Below are 22,776 nucleotides of genomic sequence, written 5' to 3'. Positions count from 1 at the left end.
GAGAATTCAAGGAGAAGGAAGGGAAGAGACATTTATATGGAGCACATAAACTAAATGCTTTGCAGAATGACCCCACCAACCCTCACCACATACCCTGGGAGGGAAGTACCATTAGCCCCATTTTACTGATGAGGAAACTGAGGCTCCAAGCCATTACTTCACCTGCCAAAGGTCACTGAGCCTGTCTAACTCCAGAGGCATGATAACCCTAGAGACCATCACTCAGATGAGGAAACAGAGGCCCAAGAGCACCAGCAACTTGTCCGAGGCCCCACAGCATCTCAGGGTTAGGGCCTAGGAAGAAGCCCGGCCTCCTGATGGCAGCAACCTTCTCTCCCCAACATCATGCAAGGATAACATAGCCTCTCCGTTCATGCTGCAGCCACGTCAGGGACAGGTGAAGGTTTGCATGATTCTGCCTCAGAAAAGGGAGAAGACTTAAAAACAACCCCCCTGTACATCACAAACCAAGGTCCAGTGAGTTATTTATACCACGGACAGGCAAACTATAAATAAAAACACTTGCCCTTCTCTTGGCACTGACTGTTCAAAGCCCTCTCTGCTCAGCTGAATCTTGGCCAATCTCTTGCCAAAGCCCATTTTTTCCAACCTGCTATGTATACTATGCTCAGTATCAAGAGGTGATGAACCCCTCTGGTCAGACACATACAGGTGGTGTGTTCTGCTCAGGCACAACTGATGCCATCACCTGACTGTGCATTCACGAGAAGCCCAAACTTGGGACGGTCCTGGCATCTCTGCAAATCTCTAAGGTGTGTCCCAAGGCAGAGGGTATAAAGGGTCCAAGTGCACGCCCACAGGGTAGAACCAAAGAGCCATGTGCGGAGTCATAGAGGCCTATTCAGTTCAGTATGAGGAATCAAATAGAAGATCAGACGGCTCAGGATAGAAGATGTACCTTGGTAGATAATGAGTGAGCAGGCTGTCATGAGAGGTATGCAAGCAGAGACCGTGGATCAGGGACACTGCAGGAAGACTCCTCTGCTGGGTCCACACCTCAGCGGCCCCTCTTAGCTCTGAGATACTCCCATCTTGCACCCCAGTAAAGGGAGTTGACATGGCCAGCCCCCCAACTGCATCTGCAACCCTGTGCTGGGCCAGACAGAGGAAGCATGCTGGCCGGGCCCCCACCCGCTCCTGGAGCCACGAGCCGGTTCTCTGCAGAGGGAAGCAGAGGAGGTGGCAGAGAGAGATTAATTCCCTGAAATGGGAAAAAATAGAAAAACACACACACACCACACACCCTAATAACACGTAATAAGAGGTTGGATACAAGGAACAATGCCCTGGTAATGTCACCCTGGCGGCAATCAATTTGGGTGTCACATGAAATAGGCATAATTATTCCGCCAGCCCCGTCGCTCATCTCTAACCAGCTCCAGGGGCCCAGGCCCGGGCGGGGAAAGCGCTGTAGAATCAATTGCTGGTGCTCCAGATTAGCTTGCCAGCACCAGGTTTCTCAGCCCCTGAGGGTAGGCAGGGGCTTGAGGGCCTTGCAAATGCCCAGGAGGCGCCTTGCTCAGCCATCCCTCACTTGCTCAGTGGGCAAGGGAAATCAGGGAGGACTCCCCAAGGAGGTGGGAAAGAAGGAGGAGCGAACATACGTATGTTCATCATTGTTCATTCCTCAGGTCACCACACTCTTAGCACTCACTAAGGCCAAGCCCCACACCAGGTGCCAGGGGTTTATCGGGGGCTGTGCATTATTAAAATAATGAAGCAAAGTCTCCTTCTACCTCCCAAGCTAGGGCCACCCCTGCCCATCCTGTGGGTGAACACAGAGCCACTAGGATTCCTTTGGCTCTAAGTGTGCAGGGACTTAAGCTCTCCTTGCTCCTCCTTCATTCCCACTTCACTGGGGAGAACTCCCTGACTGCTCTTGCCTATCCCTGACCCGCTTGCCCAGGGTTTATACAGACAGCACCTCAACACCTGGGGAAACTGAGGTGCAAAGGGAATGATTGCTTAGTGAGCACCCATTACACACTGGCTGCTGCTGCCTATCTCAACCCCCTTTCCATACACCAGAAACTGTGAATTTCAGATATGCAAATCAAGGCCGTAATATAAGATCATTTTACACTCATTCAATCATTAAAAGTCAAGATGTCTGAGCATACCGAGTGTAGGTGCGGGTGGGGAATAATGGGGATACTCATCTCCTGCTGGGGGAAGCATAAACGGTCCAACCAATTTGGAAAACACTGTGGCACATTTCCTAGTAAAGCTGAATATGAATATGACCTACGGCAATTCCGCTCCTAGCTGTGTGCCCCAGAGACGCTCTGCCTGTTGTCTTAGGGGAAGGGACAAGAAAGTTCACTGCAGCACTGTTTGTAAGAGTAAAAAGGGAAACAACTCACATGCCCATTAATAGAAGAATAAATACACTGTTTATGTTCAAACAACAGAACATTATGCATCAGTGAAAATGAATGAACTACATTTATCATTATTTGTAACAATATAGATGAAACTTAGGCATACGGTATTGAAGAAAAAAGGCAAATTCCAGAGGACTGCACGGTTTCATGTTCCTTTTACAAAGTTCAAAACTAACTAAAACTGAACAATTTCTCTATATTAAAATGTGATTTTTAAAAGGCAAGGGAATACTAAATAGATAATTTAGGGTAGTGGCTGCCAAAGGATGGGGTGAGAAGAAACACATGGGAAGATGCATATCATTATTAAAGTGCTAGTGTTCAGCTTAGGGAGTAGGGTCATGGTGTTCATTATATTAGTAGTCGTAGTAGTAGTAATACTAACTACATTAATTAATTAACAGACCATGCCTGGATTGGTGAGCAAGAGTCGCAGACCAGAGCTCGGGAAGAAGGCATTCTAGACTGAGCCCCATGCTTGTAAGCTGGGGTCTTTGGGCAAGTTGTCCTACCTCTCTGGCTCTCAGTTTTCTCAGCTATAAAATCAAATCTCTGTACCACCTACAAGGCTAAGATTGAGAGCACATCACTGATACAAACTATGAGTAGCCAGCAGTTCTGCAGAGTTTACTGTGTACCAGGCACTGTTCTAACTGCCTTGCATACATGAACACACTTAGTCTTCATAATGGCCCTCTGTTATCCTCACTTTACGGATAAGGAGACTGAGGTCCAAAAGATTAAGTTACTTGCCCACAGTCACAGAGCTAGGCAGTGTGGAGCTGAGATTTGAACCCAGGCATCTGGCTCCAGGTACCACACTCAACAACCTCACTATAAAATGACACTAAAGGAACTGAACACAGGAGGAGGGAACTGTTGTCAGAACAGCTCTACTGGGTCCACAGAGCCCAAGGATATTCATTCATTCATTCATTCAACACATAAATGAAGGTCAGCATCCCTCAAATGCATTTGGAAATGAACTTGCCTTCCCACTGTCTTTCTACAAAATAACCGTCGCTGATTCTGGAATCCTGCTTTCTGTGTCTCTGCCAAATCTTTTACTGCCTCAAGAGATACCCAGTCTCTCTCTCTTCCTGGAGGACCCCTGACTGCCGCAGCCCCCAGGAGCAAATCCCATCCTTCTCTGAGTACCAGTGTGTGCTACTGAATACCCTGCCTTTGCTCTCCCCAACCCCTGCCTGGGGCATCCTTGACACCACCTACCTCTGTCCATCCATTGCAGGCTGAAGACACTGTGTTCCTTCCAGGTAGTTTTTGCTACCAGAATCAGATGCTCCCTGGTGCCTCCCAGCATCTTTCCTATCCCCAAGGCCAGGCAAGGGAGCCCAGGGGATGGGTCCAGGATTGCCCCGGGTGTTCAAGGCAATCCATGGGGGCCATGGGAGGGCCTAGCCCAGAGCAGAGCAGGCAGCTCAGCCAGCATGTGTAGAATAAATGCATGAATGAATTGGCTGGTACAATATTAGGTGCAAACCAGGCACCGTAGCTGCATGGAGGAGGAGGGTGAGTGACGTGGAGCAGTCAGGGAGGCTTCCTAGAGGAGTGGCCAGGAAAAGAGAAGACCTTCTGGGTAGGTCTTCTCACAGCTAGACCAAGAGACCCCCAGCCAGCAAAACCAAGGCTCTCACTCTGAAACCACCACCACCTACAGCCTCCCCTCCCTGGCCCTTCCCTAGTCCCACAGGACCCACTTCCTCATCCCTCCACCTGACACACTGCCTCATGCCTCCATGGGACCCTGTGCAAACCACTGCACTGCTTCATCTCTCAGCAGGAATGCATTTCTCCCACCCTCCGGACCCAATCATGATCCTCTCACCATTTGCTGTGGTGGCACGTGGAGAGCAGTACCAGATGAGCCATCGCTGGTACCAGGGATCCTGTCTGGCTTTATGCTGACCAACCCTCACAAGACTTTTTTTTCTTTTCTTTTTGATATCCCCCCGGAATTCTGGGTTTTAGAAAATAATATCTAGTATAGGAAAAATGGGTGCTCCAGGGCAGGGGATAGGGGAACTGATCCCTAGGAAGAAGACTACTGCAAGGGGTAGAGTGGTCTCTACAATGCCCTCAGCCCACAAGCCATGATACCTTAGCCTTGAGCACCCACCCATCCCCCCAAACCTGGCCCCTTGGATTCGGTACCCACTCTAACTCCAGGCACTGGGGAGCACTGCAGCCTTGACCAAGCCCTACCGAAGGCCCATCTCACACATAAACTGGCAGGGAGTGGGAAAAGGGGCAGAGACAAGAATACCACAGGGGGCCCGCCCTCGCCTTTGCTAAGCCTCCCTCCAGGAGGGGCAGCTGGGTGCTGTCGGGAGCCCCTATCTGGGTTCCGAGGACTTCTTGGCCTCTCCCTTCTGTCACCTAATCCCCTGTCTCCTGCCTCAGGCCATGGGGAGAAAGCAGGAAGGGCAGGCAAGCTGTCCCAGCAGACCAGGCGCTGGCATCTTCCCAGAGGTGTAAGGACTCTGAGCCCCTCCTGGCCCACACAAGGACAAAGGGTCTGGGAGCAGCTGACCCTCCCTTCCCTCACAGCACTCCTTGCTGGATGTGCGGAAGCCCCAGGCTCTCTGCCGCCTCAATGCCCCGGCTCATTGCTCCCTGGGCATGGGAGGCACTGGTGCTGGAGCCATTGGCATAACGACCAGCAGGGCTGAGCCAGAGCCGGAGCCGCGGGCCAGGTTGGACTGCGCACCCTCCAGCTGCCCAAGCCGAGCAGAGGAGGACGGAGGGAGGGCTGGGCTGGCAGGAAAGAGGCTTGCCCAGATGGTGCTGCCCCCACCTCAGGGCTTCCTGCACTCCCACCCCACCAGGGCAGAGCTGTTGCCATCCTCTCAGATGCCCCAACTCCCCCAGCCCGACCCCAGGACCTCTGAGAACAAAGAGGAGATGCCGATGCCGCCACAACCAGGGCTGGATGGAGCTGGGCTGGGACCCAGGGCAAGAGACAGGAGGGGACTGTCCACTGGGCCTGGCCCCACCCCTCCTCAAAGTGGGATCCACCTGGAGGTGCCTGGGGGAGCAGGAAGCCCACAGCCCACCTTGCAGAGGTGGGGGGCCGAGAAGGAGACCTCTTCTTCTCAGCCAGTTCCTACCTCCCACCAGCTCTGCTTCGGAATGAAAAGTGGGGCAGGGGGAAGTGAGAAGCCTGGGCTGAAGACGAAGGGGAGGGCCCCCAATGGTTCCTGGGTCCTCCTCCACCCCAACTCCCTCTCCTCCACTCTCCTAGCCCCTATTTCCCCTTTTCTCCCCCTCACTGGGCAGGAGCTGGAAAGGGGCTGCCCCTTGTTAGGCGAGTCAGGAGGCGCCCAGCCCGTGCCTGCATCCACCGGCTTGGGGGTGCCTGGTGCAGGCTAGGGCTGCCTGGGGGTGTCTGGGGTCTATAGAGAGAGGCATCCACCCAGTGCTGAGCAGGGGGCTTACCCTTCAGGGTGACCAGTGCTCAGAATGGGAGGTGGGACAGAGGACGAGCAGGACTGTGACCCCTCCCCAGCTCAGGGGGTCCCAGCTAGACAACCTGGAATTTGTTGGGTGGGAGGGGCGGGAAAGAAGAAACCTTCATTTCTGAGGCTTCGCTGGGAGGGGGGGCGATCAGATCTGTGACCCCCAAAGCGGGTTTGGGTGACGCTGGGGTGCCCCACAGCCCCAAGATGGGCACAGCCCGGGCCGACGGCGGCCCCCAGGGGCGCTCGCCGTGGGGCTGCCCACTCGGGGCTGGGCCGCGGCCGCCGGGCTCACCTGCATTTCGGGCGCGCTGTCCGTCCGCTCCGCTCGGTCACCAATCGCATGTCTCCCCCGCCAGGGCCCCAGCCCCTGCCCAGCCCCTGCCCAGCCCCCTCCTTCGTCTCCTCCTCCTTGTCCGACACCTCCGCCCGGCAGTCCGCTCGCCCTCGCGGGGCTAGCCGTCCGTCTGTCTGCCCCACGCGGGCAGGAGCCAAGCCGGAGCCGGGGCCGGGGCAAGGGCCGGGGAGTGGGGAGGCGGGAGGCCGGGGCCCCGGCGGGCGGAGGGGCGGTTGCGCTCAGGACTGGCGACGCGGGCTCTACGAGCCTCGTTCTGTGCCCCGGGCCAGCCTGGAGCCGCCGCCGCCGCCGCCTCTGCCACTGGGGCCGGGGTCGAGGCCGGGCGCGCTCCGCAGCGGGGCCGGGGCCAGGGTTGAGGCCGGCGGGCAGCGGCCGCGCATGCTGCTCGGAGCCCCGCGTCGGGAGAGGAGCCGGAGCGGCGCGGGTGGGGACTCCGCGCGCTCCGGGGCCGGGGCCGGGGCCGGGACCGGGACCCGCCGCCGCCGCCTGTGCTGTCGCCGGCCGGCCGTCCGCTCCGGCTCCCGCGCCGACTCCCGCCCGGGCTCCGCGCTCTGCCGCGGCGCGGGGAGGGAGCGCGAGGAGCGAGCCAGGGAGGGAGGAGGGAGGGAGCGAGAGAGCGAGCGAGCTAGCGGCGGGAGCCGGGCGGGGTAGGAGAAGGCGCGGCCGCAAAACCGAGGGTGGGGGGGGGGGAAGTAAGGTGGAGGACTCGGCTCCTTTCAGCGAAGGGGGCGGAGAGGGAGGAGCGTCCCAACCACCGCCCTGCACTGATGGGGCAGCGAAACTGACAAAGGGGAGCGGGCTAGGGGCGTGCCAGCCTTGCGCGGGGGCCGGAGCCTCTGAGCTCCAGCCCAGCACACGACCGCGCTCCTCCGAGTCCCAGGCCAGCGCGGCCGCGGGGAGTCCGGTCTGCGGTCCTCCCTGGGGCTGTGTGCCCACCCTCGCGTGTGGCCACTTGGGTGCACATGTGAGCGCGTGTGTTCACACGTGTTAACTGGGGTCATTGCACACTGCCATGTGGACCGACACACGCACGTGAACCGGCAAGGCTCCCCACCGACCAGGGTTGTTTGGAGGACGGCGTGGGAAGGGTGAGGCCTGGAGCCGCGGTCAAGCGCCTTGTCCCCTCTTCTCGGAATTGTCTGCGAATCCCTGGAGGGCCCACATCCTGGCGGCCTTGGAGCTTGGCAGGTAGAGAGGGAAGCTCCGGGGCACGCCGAAGAAGGCGCGCCAGCCCCGCGGCTCTACCCCAAGCGTGGTCTCGCGCCCTCTTTTGCAGCCTGGGTCCCCGCCCAGCCTGGCTTCCTGTCCAGCAGAGGGCAGCAGGCCGTTCTGGCCAGCTCTGGCCGCGGGCACTGCACCCAGAGACCAGCAGAGGGCAACGCAGAGCCTCCGGACTTGGCTCCCCAAGGGTCCAGGGGATCCTGAGTTGAGGCACATACTCAGATAGGCCCAAGGAATGGGACCTCTCCTCAGATCCACATCCTCCTTGACCTGCAGATACAGAGATTCGGCTGGTGGAGGTCTCTTGGCAAAGCCTGCAGAGTGGGCTACGACCCTTGGGACCTCACCTCCTTCCACTGTACACCCCCTTCCATCTCCTTGAAGCCAGATGCCCTTTAACACTAAGCTAGTTTGATTAGAATAACCATCAATGCTGACACCACCCAGCATGCCCGCCCCTTCTCCACTGTTGGGAGTGCATCACATGAGCACAGTAGGGGTAGGGGTCCCGGCAGGCAGAAAAGGAAACTGAGGCTGGGGGGCACAGATGTGGGGGAGGAGACTGGCCCAAAGCCCTTCAGTCTCTGGGGAAGAAATGGGGAATCCTGCTCCCAGTGCCCTGACCCCCATGGAGCCTGTCTGACATTCACTGCAGTTACCTGGTTAGCATGGTGGGGCCGCCAGTTCCCCCCTCACCCCCGCCCCAGCACCATCTTACTTCTCCATTGTTCAGCCTCACACACAGCCCAAAGAGTCGCACAGACCTTCTGTTCTAGCTCGACAGAGTTTGCGTACTTCTCAGTCTCACAGCCACACCACAGCTCTGAACAGTCATGCCTGGAGAACCATCTCCTGTCTCCTATGTCCATCCTCATCCTAGGCCTAGCTGGAGCCCCCTCCTAGTAAGTGAGGATGCTGTGCTGTGCACTCTACATTCATCCTCCAGCGACCCTGGGAGAAGGCACTGTTGCTCCCCCTGTGACAGAGAGAAGGAACCCCAGGCTCAGAGAGGTTCTGTGATTTCCCTGTGGTTAAACAGCTAGTAAAGCCTGGAAAGGGAATTTGAATCGCCTTCCAGGGCCAATTCCAGCAGGGGGCAGGCTTGGCAGAGGGACTTATAAAAGCTGGGAGGGGAAGAGAGAAGGCGACACAGGAGCCCCCTTCGCTTCAATAGCCCAGCGCAGGCGGTTCCCCGGCCCCTCAACCCTGTGCCGCCTGGACCCCCATCCCAGGCTGCCCAGCTCCCCCACCCCGGCTGTTTGTGAGTTACCCGTGAGCTCCCTCCCTCCCGCGCCGCCTCCTCCCACCAGCCAGACAGGAATAGACGCTCTCTCGCTCCTGCGTAAAGGCTCCGCCAGGCACCCGGCGGGCGAGCAGACCCGCTGCGGGGCGGCGGCGGGGGCGGGGGCTATTCCTGGTGCGGCGGCTGACGCAGACACTGCACGGCCACGGCGTATCTCCGCCCCCGACTCACCTGCTCCCTGCCTCAGTGATCTCGACGGTGAAATGGGGGAGAGCCCACTGCTCCCACCCCCAACCCCCAGATGCTGGCTGAGGAAGTTGGCGTCCTGAGGTGAGGTCTTCTGGGGCCCACAATTGTCCCTCTGCACCTTGGAGGCAGCAGGGATGACCAAAGAGCTGTGTGTCTGGGAGGAATTGCCCCAGAGTCTTAGTTCTCCATGTGAACAGTATCCAAGCCATTTCCCCTTCCGTTTCTCTAAACGAAATGACCCCTCCCAGCATTCCCTGTCTTATTTCACCAATGGGAACAATGGGGAAGGGAAGGCTTCGGGGAGGGAAGAATTTGGAGAAAAGGTCTTTTTGAGGGTCCAGCCTGGGCCTGGTGAGAGTGCAGGTCCCTGGCCTTGTCACCAGAGACCCCATGAAAGGGGGAGGGTGTCACTGGGGACAGGTATCTTTCCACTCCTGTCTGGCGGGGTGGTCCCCAACACAGCCCTCTCAGGGATCCCAGGGCCATGAAGAGTATGGAACATCAGAATGGCCCAGTCCAAGATTTCACTGGCACAACCTGGAGATCATAACCCTGGAGCTTCAGCTGAAGAATGTTCACCCGCACCTCCAGGCCTTTATCCTTACTGGTCCACCTGCTCGGCCTGTCCTCTCCCTGGTTCCCACCTGTGCTTCAAGACCAAACTAAGACCATTTGCATCTATTCCTGTCTCTCCTCCTCAGGCTGAAATGCCCTTAGAGGCAAGGGCCCAGTCTCCTCCCTCTCTGTCCTCAGACTAGGAGCTCCCAAGAGCAGGCCTGAGACAGCATGTTGCTGGCTTCAGGGTGAAAACTCAGCAAGTCCCAGTGAAGCAGGAATTAGTGGCTGCAAGGAGTCAGTCTGCTACAGCCTGAGTGCTCACAACAAAGCAGAGAAGCTGGGAATGGGTTTGTCAGGGGACTGTGGAGGAGGGGCAGGACCCTCCAACATTTATTTGGCTCCTACTGTAAGCCAGGGTCTAAGCTATACTTTACATACTTCATCCCAATTCAAGATTGAGATTGCTATCCCCATTGTACAGATGAAAAAACTGAGGCTTTTGGGAGGGCTAGTGACTTGCTCAAGTTTACTCTGTGAAAGAGGTAGAGCTGGGCTTAGAAGCTCTGTGTGTGTCTGGTATCAGAGCACAAGCCCTGCTCTCCCCCACTGTGGGAGACTGAGGAGGCAGGGCCTAGTCCCCTGTGGCACAGGAAGGAATGGGTGGCACACACAGGCCTGCATGCGTGCCTGCTTTGTGCTGGTCCTGCCCGCTTGCATCCCAGCAGTTCTCAGGGTTTTACAGTGATGATTATTTCTGAAGGCACTTGAAATTAATGACAGCTCTAAAATGGCTGGGACAGTGGAGTCATTACTGAGACCTCTAATTAGCAAGAAAAACGGAGACCTGGAGCCAGGGAGGCAGGTGGGGGCTGGGCAAGTGGCCCTGGGCGTGGAGCAGGGCTGGGGAAGCGGGTTGGAGCTGGCATCCAGCTGGAGGTCTCTGTGGGGCAGGTGGAACCCATGTCCCGCTTTATGCCACACATTTGATTCTGAGCACTCATTCATTTGCTGTGTCATCTTGGGGGGAGTCACTGCCCCCCCCCCGGGTGAAAGTTTCCCCAGTTACACAGTAAGGAGTTGGCCTGGGGGGTCTCTAAGTTCAGGGTTCTATGGGGAGAATAGGATGAAGCCGCAAGAGGGGGCTCTTTGAAAGACCCTGAGTCCCTAGAAGGCTGAAGCCCAGAAGCTGGAGGTCCTATAGCCTCCGGGAGCCACTGAAGAAGCCCTGCATAGCTCTCACAGCCCTCCATGTTGGGGATGCTGAGGCTGCTGGTATAATAAAGTCCTAAAGACTCAGGCTGGAGTGAAGTGGATCAGGAAGTGGCAGAAAATCCATAGGTCAGAGCCCCGTGCTGGTGCAGCTGTGGAGGGGGCAAGGGATGGGGGGACACCTGAGGGGGCCGGCAGGAAAGTCCCCTCTAGGAGGTAGGCCTGGAGCTGTGGCCAGGCTTAAGGCCTTCCTGCTCCCTCTGAAGTCCTTCCCTAAGAGCCAGAAGGGACTCAGGGACTCCAGGGTCCCACCTAGGCATGTTACAGAGGGTCTGCCTGAGGTACCTAAAAGGGAAAGGACTTACTCAAGGTCATTTGTCCAGGTGCACCCTAGCTCTTGGTCTGCCACATCCTTCATGGGGCAGCTGGCACAGGGAGGGGCGCCGGGGGTCAGCTGAAGGAGACCTATTTGCACCAGTGGCTGGCCCAGCTGGATGTGGAGATGTGCTGGTTGACATGGAGGGACACCCACCGTGGGTACAGGCTGAGGCCAAGACTCTAAGGGCAGGGGTGTGAAGAGCCCACCCTCCCTTCCTTGGGGCATCCTCTTCCCTGGCAGCCCCCACTTCAGCCATGTCTTATTTATCATTAACAGCTTTAAGACCCTAGACCCACTTCCTTGAATCCTTTCACCCACTCCCCTTCCAACGCAGGGTGCTATGTGGCCCCCTCCCTCCAGAAGCCTGCTCGAAGCACCTCAGTCTCCTGCTCTTGAGCTGGCCTTTGCATCCTTGGGCACCTCTCTAAGCCTCAGTTTCCTCCTCTGTAAGATGGGAATATCAGTAGAACGCATTTCATGGGGCTGGTGTGAGGATCTCATGACAATGTACAGTCATCCCTCCAGGACTCCCCACAGACACCAAAATCCACAGATGCTCAAGTCCCTTAAAGTCGGCCCTCTGAATCTGTGGACGTGGAAACTGTGGATACGAAGGACCAAAATGTATATCTAGTACTTGATGCTGGGCCTGGCACACAGTAGGTGCTTGATAAACGTAGGTATTTTTATGGTTATTATACTTACTGTTATGGTTGCTCTCTGCCCTCTGACCCTGCAGCCCCTCCTCCGTAAAGACAGGGGTCTACCCTAAGCTGCCCTTCAGCATTCCCATCAGGAGAAGCCTGGACCAAGTTCTTCATTCTCTAAGAACCAGGAACACCCTGAAGGCAGGGACTGTTCTTGTGTCTCCTCCAGTTTCCTCAGAGAGCCCGAAGCCCAGATTCCAGACTCTGCTGTGTGCAAATTAAACTCAACTGAGATCCATTCATCAGGAAGGACCAATGGGCTCCTCTGGAGAAGGGAACCAGGGCATGGCGGGGTGGGGTGGGGTGAGCAGGGATACTCTTGAATCCCCAGCTCTCACCTCCCCTCATCTTGGGGGCCTCGATCACCCACGCCTCCACTGGAAATGTTCCAGCATCCGTGATGTTCACTTATCTAGAAGCAATGTAGGTAGCAGCCTCCACTACTTGGAATTGTACTGAGAACTGGGGGAGGCCAAAAGGCTCCTGGAGGACCCAAGGCAGAAGCCCGCAGAGAGATGAGGTCCCGGGGGTGGCCCCTACTCCGTGTGCTGAGCTTGGTGCCTGGTTGCTGCATCCACAATGGCTGAGAAGCAGGAAATTTGCCTGGGGCCAGTCAGTGAAGGGGCTCATCTGCCCTGCCCACCCTGAAGTCCCTCCAGGGGAATCACTGATGTTCCTGACCTTGCAGTTAGCTCTCCTTAAGAACACAGGGAAGCGTGCACGCCATCAAACACGCACACACGTGCGCGCACACACACACACACACACACACACACACACAATATCCAAATGATTAAATTGAGAGCAAAAACAAAACAGCAAATGTAAAAAGTAGTCTGTATAAAGGGACACTTCCTGGCTCCTTGGGAATCTGGACTCCAGGCTTGGCAGAGCGACTTCTCCCAGGAGTTTGGGCTCGGCTGTCCCCACAGATCACGTCAGGGGGAACTTGAGCTAATGTGTGTAAACAGACAGCACTATTAACAAATCCATTTATTAAGCACTTGTCTTGAGTTCTGTTGTGCAGGAGACTTGTTTATTAACTCGGAACCTGTTATTAACTTGAGCCAAAGGCAGCAAGGCAGCTTGGAAGACGTCCAGCCCTAGAGCCAAGCAGTCTTGAGTTCCAGTCCTGGCTTTGTCTCTAACCACTGCAGGACACTGGGCAAGCCACTTCACCTCTCTGAGCCTCAGCTGCCCTGTGATAGGCAGCCCCGAAGATGGCCACAAATGGTCCCTGCCTTCTGGTATTTACCCGACTTGTGTAATCTCCTCCCCTTGATTGTGGTCTGGACTAACTGACCCAATTCTAGTGAACAGAATATGGCAGAAGTGATGGGATATCACTTCTGAGATTAGGTTACAAAAAGACTGTGGCTTCCATCTTGGGCACCCTCTCTCCATCACTTGCTTATTCACTATGACAGAGGCCAGCTGCCATGTTATTAGCTGTCCTTTTGAGAAGCCTGAATGGAAAGGAACTGATGTCTCTAACCAACACTCCACGAGGGCCTGAGACCTGCCAATAGCCACACAAGCAAGCATGAAAGTAGACCCTCCCCAAGTCCAGCCGTGAGATGACTGATGCTCTGGTGGACGTCTTGATTGTATCCTCGTGAGACACCTTGAGCCAGAGGCACCCAACTAAGGCTCACCCAGATTCCTGACCTACAGAAACTGTGAGATAATAAATATTTGTTGTTGTAAGCCACTATGTTCTGGGATGATTTGTTATGCAGCAATAGATAACTAATACATGCTTCATCTGTAAAATGGGCATAAAAATTCCTTCCTCCCACTATGGCTGGGGGCATTGAGAGAATGCAGGAAAAGTGCCTGCTGCCTGTCAGGGTGAGGAATGACACAGCAACTAGGTGGTTATCTGGTAAAGCTGAGGAGATGCACACTCTATGACCCAACAATACCCTCCTGGGTATACACCCTGGAGAAACACGTCCACAGAAGACAAGCACAGGAATGTTCCCAGGGGTAGTGTTTATATTAGTGAAAAATTGGAAATGCCCTAAGTGCCCATCATGGGGAGAAGGCATAAACAGAATGTGGTATAACCATGCAGTGGAATACTACGCAGCGATGAAAATGGACAGGCTGGAGCCACACATGTCAGTGTGGGTTCTCTCACAAACACAAAGCTGAGGAAAAACCAAAGATGGTACCATTTATATAAGGTTTTAAAATAAGCCCCAAACCCTGTAAATTACGTATGGACATCTGCATATATAAGAAAAGCATACAAACATGCCTGAGAATGATCAACTCCGATTCCAGGGGAGTGTTACCTCTGGGGACAGAGGAGGGGAGGGTGGTAGGGTTGGGCTTATCCTGAACCCCATACTCCAGAGTGTTTACCATGAGCACGCACAGTGGTTTTAAGTCACTCATTTAATACTTTCAACAACCCCATGGGGTCCATTCTATTATTCTCTCTTCTTACAGAGGGGTAAACTGAGGCACAGGATCTCCAGGAATATTTTCCTGGAGTGCAGTGGGAGGCCACGGCTTGGTTCCTCACTTTATTGCTAACTTGGGGGAGGCCACATTACCACCCTGGTCTCGGTCTATTCTTCTGTAGCATGGGAGAGACTTGCCCCCCTTCTCCCTTTCCCCTTCCCCCTTCCTAGGTGTGGATTGAGATGCTGGGAAAGTCTTGATTAATCAATCTGGAATATTTGCAGAGGCCCCCCCCATAAGCCAAGCCTGGGGCCAGCTACATAGTAGGGGAGACTAAAATCAAGTAGGTGTGGACAAGAGAAGGTGTGAATAAGATGGCTGAATTCAACACAGTGCAGTTCAGTTCAATTTTTTTTTTTGCGGTATGCGGGCCTCTCACTGTTGTGGCCTCTCCCGTTGCTGAGCACAGGCTCCAGACGCGCAGGCTCAGCGGCCATGGCTCATGGGCCCAGCTGCTCTGCGGCATGTGGGTTCTTCCCGGACCGGGGCACGAACCCGTGTCCCCTGCATCGGCAGGGGGACTCTCAACCACTGCGCCACCAGGGAAGCCCTCAGTTCAGTTTTGCATTGACTCAGTTCACAAACAATAGTTAAGGTGAAGGACTATTGCTTGAGCACCTACAACATGCTGGGCCCTGTATTAGGTGCTTTTTCTAAATTATCTCATGTAAGCCTCAACCACAACCCAGTAAGTAGGAACTGTTATTATCCCCACATAACCAATGAGGAAACAAAATCAGGGAGGGTGAGCAACTTCCCCAGGTGGCACAGCAGAGCTGAGATTGTCAGGATTTGTCCTCCCTCCACCCTGACCTGCCCTCTGTTTGGTGCTAGGGGCAGAGATGGAGGGCCCAGGCCTTGTTGCCCTCTGGGGATCCCAGCTCAGACCAGGAAGGTCTGGAGGAGTTGGGAGGAGAGAAAGATGTGTGTGGCTGGAGCAATCAGGTCAGGTTTCCTGGAGGAGGGGGAGGGGGAGGTGCTTCAGTGAGCTCATTAATGGTGAAGCAGGTGGAAGCATTCATCCATCCCTTCTCCCATTCATACCCTCGACAAACATTCACTACAGCTTTCTCTGTGCCCCAAAGAGCCCATGGTCTCATGCACAAGACTCAGCGCAGCGTGATCTAGGCTGAGGCAAGGGAAGCATGGGGGCTCGTGCACACACACAGCAGGCACTGGGCAGGCAGGATAGACAACCAGGAGCTGGTGATGGCTGAGCTGAAATCCAAAGGGTGAGTAGGAGTCAACCAGAAGACGGAAGGTGGGGGATGGTACTCCAAGCAAGGAAAACAGCAGGTGCAAAGGCCCTGGGACGGTGGGGAGAGACAGCAGACCCCAAGGAAGGCCAGCAATGACCAAGATGGTTCCAACTCAGCTGAGAAGCGGGTGTGGGGCTGAGGCTGCCACCATCTCTCTCCCAAGTAGGGAGAGTGTCTGCCTGCTGGGTTCTCTAACCAGCTGGGTTCCCACGCCAGCTCAGCCCTGTTGGGCAGGCAGGGCCCCTCTCCAGAAGGCTTAAGAGCAGGGGAGTTCGAACCCTAACGGCATATGTAATTATGTGCAAAAATGAAGGAGCGCTCCGTACTACCTGATAGTGGGAGAGAGTAAATATCGGCAGAGGCACCCGGCTGCATCTCCCCGTCCAGGCTGGCTGGGACCCAGGGCAGCCGCCTGGCCACTAATATACCCATAAATTATTGAAGTTATAAAGAAGAAAGCAGGTGTCGTGTGACACCCATAAACAGCTTGTTCGCTAAGACTAACGAAGGGGCAGCCCGCTGCTTGGCGTTGCGTGGGGTCCCCCCACACCCTCCCTGATTGCAGAGGGAGATGCATGTGGGTGGGTGTGGAGAGAGGCAGAGAGAATGGCTGCCCCCCTCCCTGCCCCCCTCCAACATCCTGACCCACTGTGGAGTCCGGTGGTGCTGGGAGAGAGAGGAGGTCCACAGACATAAAGAGCCCAAAACGGGCCATGAGTTCCCCATCACTGCAGCGTGCAAGCAGAGGCTGGACAAACCTGTCACAGAGGACAAGGAGCCAGAAAAACTCTGAGGCCTGCCCAGTCTGATGTGCTTAGGCCAACTGGGTGCTGGGAAAAACCGGATGCTGAGGCTAGACACACAGGGTGCACATCACAGGAAAGCCACCTGCCAGCTGTGTGACCTTGGGTAAGTCACCCACCCTCTGAGCCACTTTCCATCCATGCTACCTGGGTATAGCCATGCCTATCACGGAGGATTGTGGAGGGGGTCCTAGGAGCATATGTATGTGATACTCTGGGTGCACATAAGCCCTTGTGCATAGGACACTCCTCTACCTCCCACATCCACCCCCAATCTCACAGGGGGCTTCTAATTAGATCAGGCCTAATGAGGCTTCCCTCTGCCAGGCTCTGTTTACGCTTCATTTAAGCCTGAGTCTGGGACATTAGGAGGAAGGGAGGGGCAGCCGAGGAGGGGGAAGGTGTCCAGCTGCCAGGTCTTGGCCCACCCCAGGCTCCACCTCACACAGGGCACCCTCACCCCAGGGGAAGAGAGGAAGAAGATGGAGGGGGTGCTCTAGAGCTAGAGCTGCCAACAGAGAGGCCTCAGGGGGAGTGGGGAGGGGTAGGAGTGATGGTTGGGAACGCTAGCATTTTGCCTCCTTGATGATGAAGAGCTTGAACCTCGCTGTCTCTCAGGCTGGGGGTCTGTAGTCTCTAAGATGCTTTCTTCCAGGAGGTGCAGCCAGGCAGCCTGATTGGGGCACTTGGGTGCCCATGGTGTGCTCAGCGGCCGAGGGCCACGCAAGACAAGAGGAGGGGACTAGGGAAGGTGCCCTGGGGACTAGGGAAGGTGCCCTGGAGAGGCAGCCAGATCGCCCTCCATAACCGGCCTGAGGCCACACAGGGAGCAGAAGGGGGTGACAACTGGGCTTGGCTTCGGGCAACAGATGGGTTCCGCTCCCCAGTCCTGAAATACCCCCATGAGAGCATTCGTTCTGTCAGTGGTTTCCTTCTTCCAGAAGAAAGAAGGGAATCCTGAGAGTTTCTATCAGCTATGCTTCGGGCTGGGCCTCTCCTCCAGGGGTCCTCTCTGTACCCCTTATCTTATCTTGTACAGGCTTGGTCTGTCCCACTGCAGCCTGTTTTGCAGATGCACAGAGAGGCATCATCGCTGCCCCAGGTCACACAGCAAGTCAGTGCTGATGCCTGAAGCTGGGGCCTCCTGCCTCTCCCCACACCTGTTGGACTCAGCCCTGGGAGGAAGTGGGAGACTCACACTGTCACACTGGGTGCTGGGCATTGTGCCGTGACTGTTGGGATGAGCGCACTCTGACAGCCACTGTGGTGTGGCATTCCCAGGAGCGCCCTTCCTGCCTAAGGACTCCCAGCCCTCAGCACCTGCCTATCTATCACCTGCCCAGCGGGGTGGGGGCAGCTGGGGTAGCTGCCTGCAGTGACAGCCAGGTGGCCCGGTCAGAGAGGGATGGAGGCAGTTTGGAGGGACGGTTCTTGGGGCTGGGTGCTCACCTGGGACCTAAGGACATCTCCCCCCACCTCCAACCTGAGAGGGGACATCTTTTGCCCAAGATCATAAGTCAGATGTGGGGGGAGCTGGAACATATCTGTCTGGTTGCAAAGTCTGCACCAAACTAAACGGGGGGAGCATGTAGACGGTGCAGCGGTGTGGCCACTGGCTGGTGTGTACTGTGGGCCGCTCAGGTCAGCCCACAGACCCTCATGGCCCCGAGACCAGCATCAGCCCCTCCTTGACCCCTTGAGGGTCTGTCTCTCCCTCCATCTCTCTGGCTTACCCTCCTTCTCTCAAAGGGTCAGGGGAAAGAAAGGCAGGCCAGACCCCTGGGCCAGTGACAAGTGGATCTGACCAGGCCTCCTGGATGGTGCTGGGAGCTGAGGAGTGGAGAGCAGGAAGGCTGCCTGGGCTGGACCAGGTGGGAAAGCAGGGCTGTCCAGGGGGTCAGGGGAAACACAGGGCCCTGGTAGGACTGGGGGCTGAGGCAACCCTCAAAGGCGAGAAGGACCTTCTCTCCTCCCTTAGCTAGGTCAGCCCTTGATAAGGACTGCAGACCGTCAGCAATAGTCAGCCTACACAGAGGGAAGGAGAGGCTCATGGGGGAGTGTGGAGGGTGGGCACACAGGGAGGAAGGCCCAGGAGCCTCAGGTCTGCGGCACTCCCTCAGGGCCTCTTCTGGCTACGTGGGCCTGCACCTCCTTTCCTGCCATTCTTGAGTGTGCCGTCCCGCCAGGCATAGCCCCGGTGTCAGGGAGGGCCCACCCCAGGAGGCCCCACCCCAAGCTCAATGGTTTAGGGTTTCTACCTTGAGAGGAGCCACAGCTCTGGCCCAGAGGCAGCAAGTCAGAGGAAAATCTCAGGTAGGGATGTGGGAAACCAGGGCATCCCTCCTGAGAGTCTGGTGCCGCCCCCAGGCAGGACGCCTGGGATTTTTGCCCTCCTATCCTTTCTCCCTCTAGTATGGGACTGGGCAGGGGGATGATATATCTGCAAACAGGGAAATGGGTGGGTGTAATGAGTGGGAGAACGTTCTGGAACATGGAACCCTCTGGGCAGAGCACTTAGGCAAGTCCCTTAACCTGCTCCAAAGTGTCGTGAGGATTAAATGACATAATCTATTCAGGTCCCCGGGAACAGGGCCCAGCACATAGTCAGCCCTCAAGAGGGTGCACTGTCGTGACCGTGAGTCTAGCTGGTGCAGGGATGTCTGCTTTGTGTGTGTATTCAGGTTGTTGTGTTATGGTTTTTTATGATAATGGTGTTGTATTGCAGATCTACTCTGTGTGTATCACTGTTAAACGTGATGTGTCCTCGCTGTTGTGTGTGTCAGGGTTAGGTGTCCTGAGCAGGACTTTTCTGCATCTCCCCCATTCTCTTAGCTCCATCAGTCCACAGACAGAAAACCCAAGCCCTCATTCAGGGCTTCCAGCTGTGTGGAGAGGAGCAGCAATTGTGGTCTATACCTGGAGGCCTTCCCTCTCTATCCCTTCTCTGCCCATGTTGTCCTAGAAGCCCACCTCCCACAACTGGCTGACCAGAGCCTGGAGGGCAGGTGGGTGAGGGAGGTACCCTGGTTCCAGGAGTCCCAAGGGCAGACCTGAGTATCTACCTGCTCCTTAACCTGGGAAATGAGGTTGGCACTGATAGAAGCATGAGTGATACCAGGAGGGCAAGAAAGAACCTAGCACATGTGCCCCTGAGATGACAGGAAATGGGTCCCAAAGCAGGGTTGAGCCAGGGGCAGGCTGAGCCCTGGCTGACTTCTCACTGGTCACCCCTGAAGCTGAGGGACACAGCATCGGGCTGGTTCCCTCACTCCCTTCAAGCAACACGTGCAGAGGGCGTTACTGTGCCCATTTCACAGACAAGAAAACTGAGGCTCAGAAAAGTGAGGTGACTTGTCCTAGTCAGTGGAGCCAGGACTAACAGCCAGGTCTGGCCCTGGTGATAGTCACAGAGGTTTGGGGGTGGAAGGAGGAACCCCAAATGGAAACTTCTCCGTGGGGCAAATGATGTGGCTCAGGCTGGCAGCCTGAGGTGCAAAGATCTGGAAGGCCCCAAATAATGGGGGCCCCCCACCCTGAACCAAAACATGGACTCATACACTCAGATGCAGTGTGCTCACACCACCTGCTGGGGTGCGAAAACCAGCCATAAATACCTGCATTGTCGTGGTGGCTCATCAGGCAAGTGGGAAGAGAGGTCTGGTGTGCCCTCAGGAAATTTCAGTGACTCACAGACTTGTGGACCCCCGCCTCCGCACACCCAGACGCTCCTCCCACATGCACACCCCCGAAACTGGCTTGTCTGGGAGCCTCCTTCCTCCCCCAAAGAGAGCGGGGTAGAGAAGACCACCCATCCACTCCTCGACTCAGGGGGCTGAGGGGTCTGGGAGGGAGGAGCCCTGGCCAGCCAGCTTGCAAAGACTCCATACATCCCAGCCCAGGAAGCAGGGGCCAGGGAGGGTCCCAGGGCACACAATGGGGTTGGGAGAATGGGGTGGAGCGGAGGGCTGAGCCCGAGGCCCACTCCTTCTCACTGTCTCTCTCCCCAGAGGCAGCCCAAGCAGAGGTGGAGAGGTGGAACCTATCACCACTCATTCCACCAGTGCCCAGCTCTCTCTCCATTCTTGAACTTGGCAGGGACAGCTTCACATTTAGTTAACACGCAGGAGGTGTGTGTTGGGGTGGAGGGGGTACCTGCACATCCCATGGCTAAAGATAAATTCCAGCTAATGTCTGAAGTGTAGGAAGCATCGTGAACAAATTCAGGCCCACAGCGTGTGCCCTCCCATCCCCAGGCAGGTTGTCCCCTAATGCAGGCAGGGCGGCTGCCTCAGACCCTCGCTCACTTTGTTACACACCTTCACTCACTGCACAGCTTACTGGTCCCCCTGGAGAGCGGGCTCCAGACCCCCATTAGAAAGGCTAGCGGGCTTTCCTTAAGCCATTAGTTAGCTCTGGGAACTGAAGAATAAAGAGAAGCAAAGTTAAACATCTTGCTGATAATTCTCCCCTTGGGGTGGACATTAGTCTGCCTTCCCAGTGGACGAGGAGACAGCCCAGGGTCATAGGATGCCCCAGAAGAGCCTCAGCTTGGCTGGTAGTCCAGGGTGAGTGCAGGGAATGAGCGAGTGCATGACGAGACCTCAGTTTCCCCATCTACACATTGGGACTGCACTGTCTATCCTGCCTGCCTCCTGAAGGGGTCAGAGACACGAGAAGGGCCCTCTGCATGAGCCTGGTGGGGGTGTGATGGGGGCAGACACCCAGCCACTGAGGGGAAGGACACATCTATGGCCCCCATAGTCAGTAAAGGCCTCGATTGTTCCTGCCTGTGCTTTAGCTACATGTCAGGGAAGTGTGTGTGTGAATCAGGCCTGCAGCCCTGCAGGGACCCCACCCAAACACATGGCCCCCACCGCTACCCCACCACACCCCAGTGTGCGGGAGGACCCGGGCACGTACACGAAGCTCCCCGCTCCGGGCACACAGGCTGGCAAACTCTGGTTCTGTCCCCATACGGAGTCCCGCTTCCCAGAGCCCTGCTGTCATGGCAACCAAGAGAGCTGAGTCAGGGCAGGGATGGGGAAAGAGGAGTGGGCTGAGGGAACTGGGCTGCGGCTCACAGCCCACTTGAGAGGGCCAAGTGCCCCTTCCCTCCTCTTTCTCTGTGCCCCCTATATAGGTCACAAATCTCTGAGCAGGTAGAGCCCAGGCAGGAACCTGGAGCTTCCCCCACCCCCAAGGAGACCAGAGCAGAGGCCGCCGGCCCTCTCTCCTGGGAACCGATGCGGAGAGGAAAAACCCACATTCAGGGCAAGGTTTGAGGGCCAACCCCTGGCCCAGACAGCTCCCCCTGCTGAGTCTGCTGTGATTCTGCTCCCACCTGCATCCCCGCTGCCTGAGGTTCCAGCATAAGCGATGTCCTCCTTGGAGCCTCTGAGGTAGGTGTCTCTGTCCTCAGGAGTACCCCAGGAAGGGCGGGGACTTTGACAGTCACAAATGACTGGGCTGGGATTAGCTGACAGTCAGGTAGGGTGTGCTCCTCTAAACTAGGCCCAGAAGAGAGGCAGGCCCCACCACAGATGGTAGGAAAAAATAGAAATGCCTGACGCTTCCGGAACGTTTACTCTGTGCCAGGTACCAGGGCCCTCCTGTAATCTAGGCATTAACTTATTTCATACTCTCAACAAGTCTATGAGGAAGGTGCTATGAGCGTCCCCATTTTACAGGTGAGGAAACACAGGCACAGAAAAGCACAGTAACTTACACAAGGTCATAGAGAAGTAAGTGGCCCCCTGGGTACATTCCAGCTGTAGAGTGTGGAGGTCGGGGAAGGCTCTAAGCTGGTTGAGTGTGTGGTAGGGGACCTAGAATTCATTTGTCTAATTGCCTATTTTATAGGTGCTAATGCTGAAGCTGGGAGGACAGTTTTTCTTGTAGCTTTCCTGGTGGGAGTCTAGGGATGGGCCAGTGCCCTGCTGAGAATCAAGGCCCCTGGAGGCTCCCAGACCAGGCCCTGCTATGGCCCCCATGCTGTCCTGCCCCTGACAGAAGGCACTAGGAAGCCAGAGATGAAAGGGTCCCAGTCCGTTTGCCAGAGCACAAGCCAGGGGATAGGTAGGCCCAGCTCACAGGAGGGTCTGACACAAGATGAGTAGTGGTCAGAGCAGGAAAGGAGGAAAGATGAACCCCAGGGAAGGGAGGAAATCCCAGTGGCTTCCCTGGAGGAGGCAGTCTTTCAGGATTGGTAGGATCCTGACCTTCAGAGAGGGGCACAGACATTCTAGGAGGAAGGAACAGTAGGTATAAAGGTATGAAGGCTGGACAGAGTGGGGTCTGTACAAGGCCCATGGAGTGGCCACAACTGCCCAGCATGGGGTCAGAGTCAGAATACAGTCAGAGGCTGAGTGGAAGCCTGGGAATTCCTCTCCAAGGTCTCCCTCCCCAGCACTGAGGGCAGTGTTTTAACTCATTGCTGA

The 22,776-nt window shown here is 56.1% G+C and overlaps 1 protein-coding gene across 2 annotated transcripts in view; it reads right to left on the bottom strand.

Moving 5' to 3' along the window:
• The window catches only part of LINGO1 (leucine rich repeat and Ig domain containing 1), an 80,802-nt gene that overhangs the window by 11,309 nt on the left and 46,717 nt on the right, over window positions 1–22,776 (bottom strand). The window contains exon 1 of one of the 2 annotated variants that reach the window (XM_019951220.3): window positions 6,177–6,819. The exons of the other annotated variant lie outside the window; for it this stretch is intronic. Coding sequence (XP_019806779.1) covers window positions 6,177–6,182 — 6 coding nt within the window. The 5' untranslated portion in view covers window positions 6,183–6,819. Of the gene's footprint in view, window positions 1–6,176; window positions 6,820–22,776 lie in introns of those variants that run through there. 2 annotated transcript variants of the gene reach the window in all.

The sequence above is a fragment of the Tursiops truncatus genome, chromosome 2, assembly GCF_011762595.2.
Source record: "Tursiops truncatus isolate mTurTru1 chromosome 2, mTurTru1.mat.Y, whole genome shotgun sequence".
NCBI lineage: Eukaryota > Metazoa > Chordata > Mammalia > Artiodactyla > Delphinidae > Tursiops > Tursiops truncatus.
Note: the sequence above shows the minus strand (reverse complement) of the source record. Positions and strands in the feature narration are given on the sequence as shown.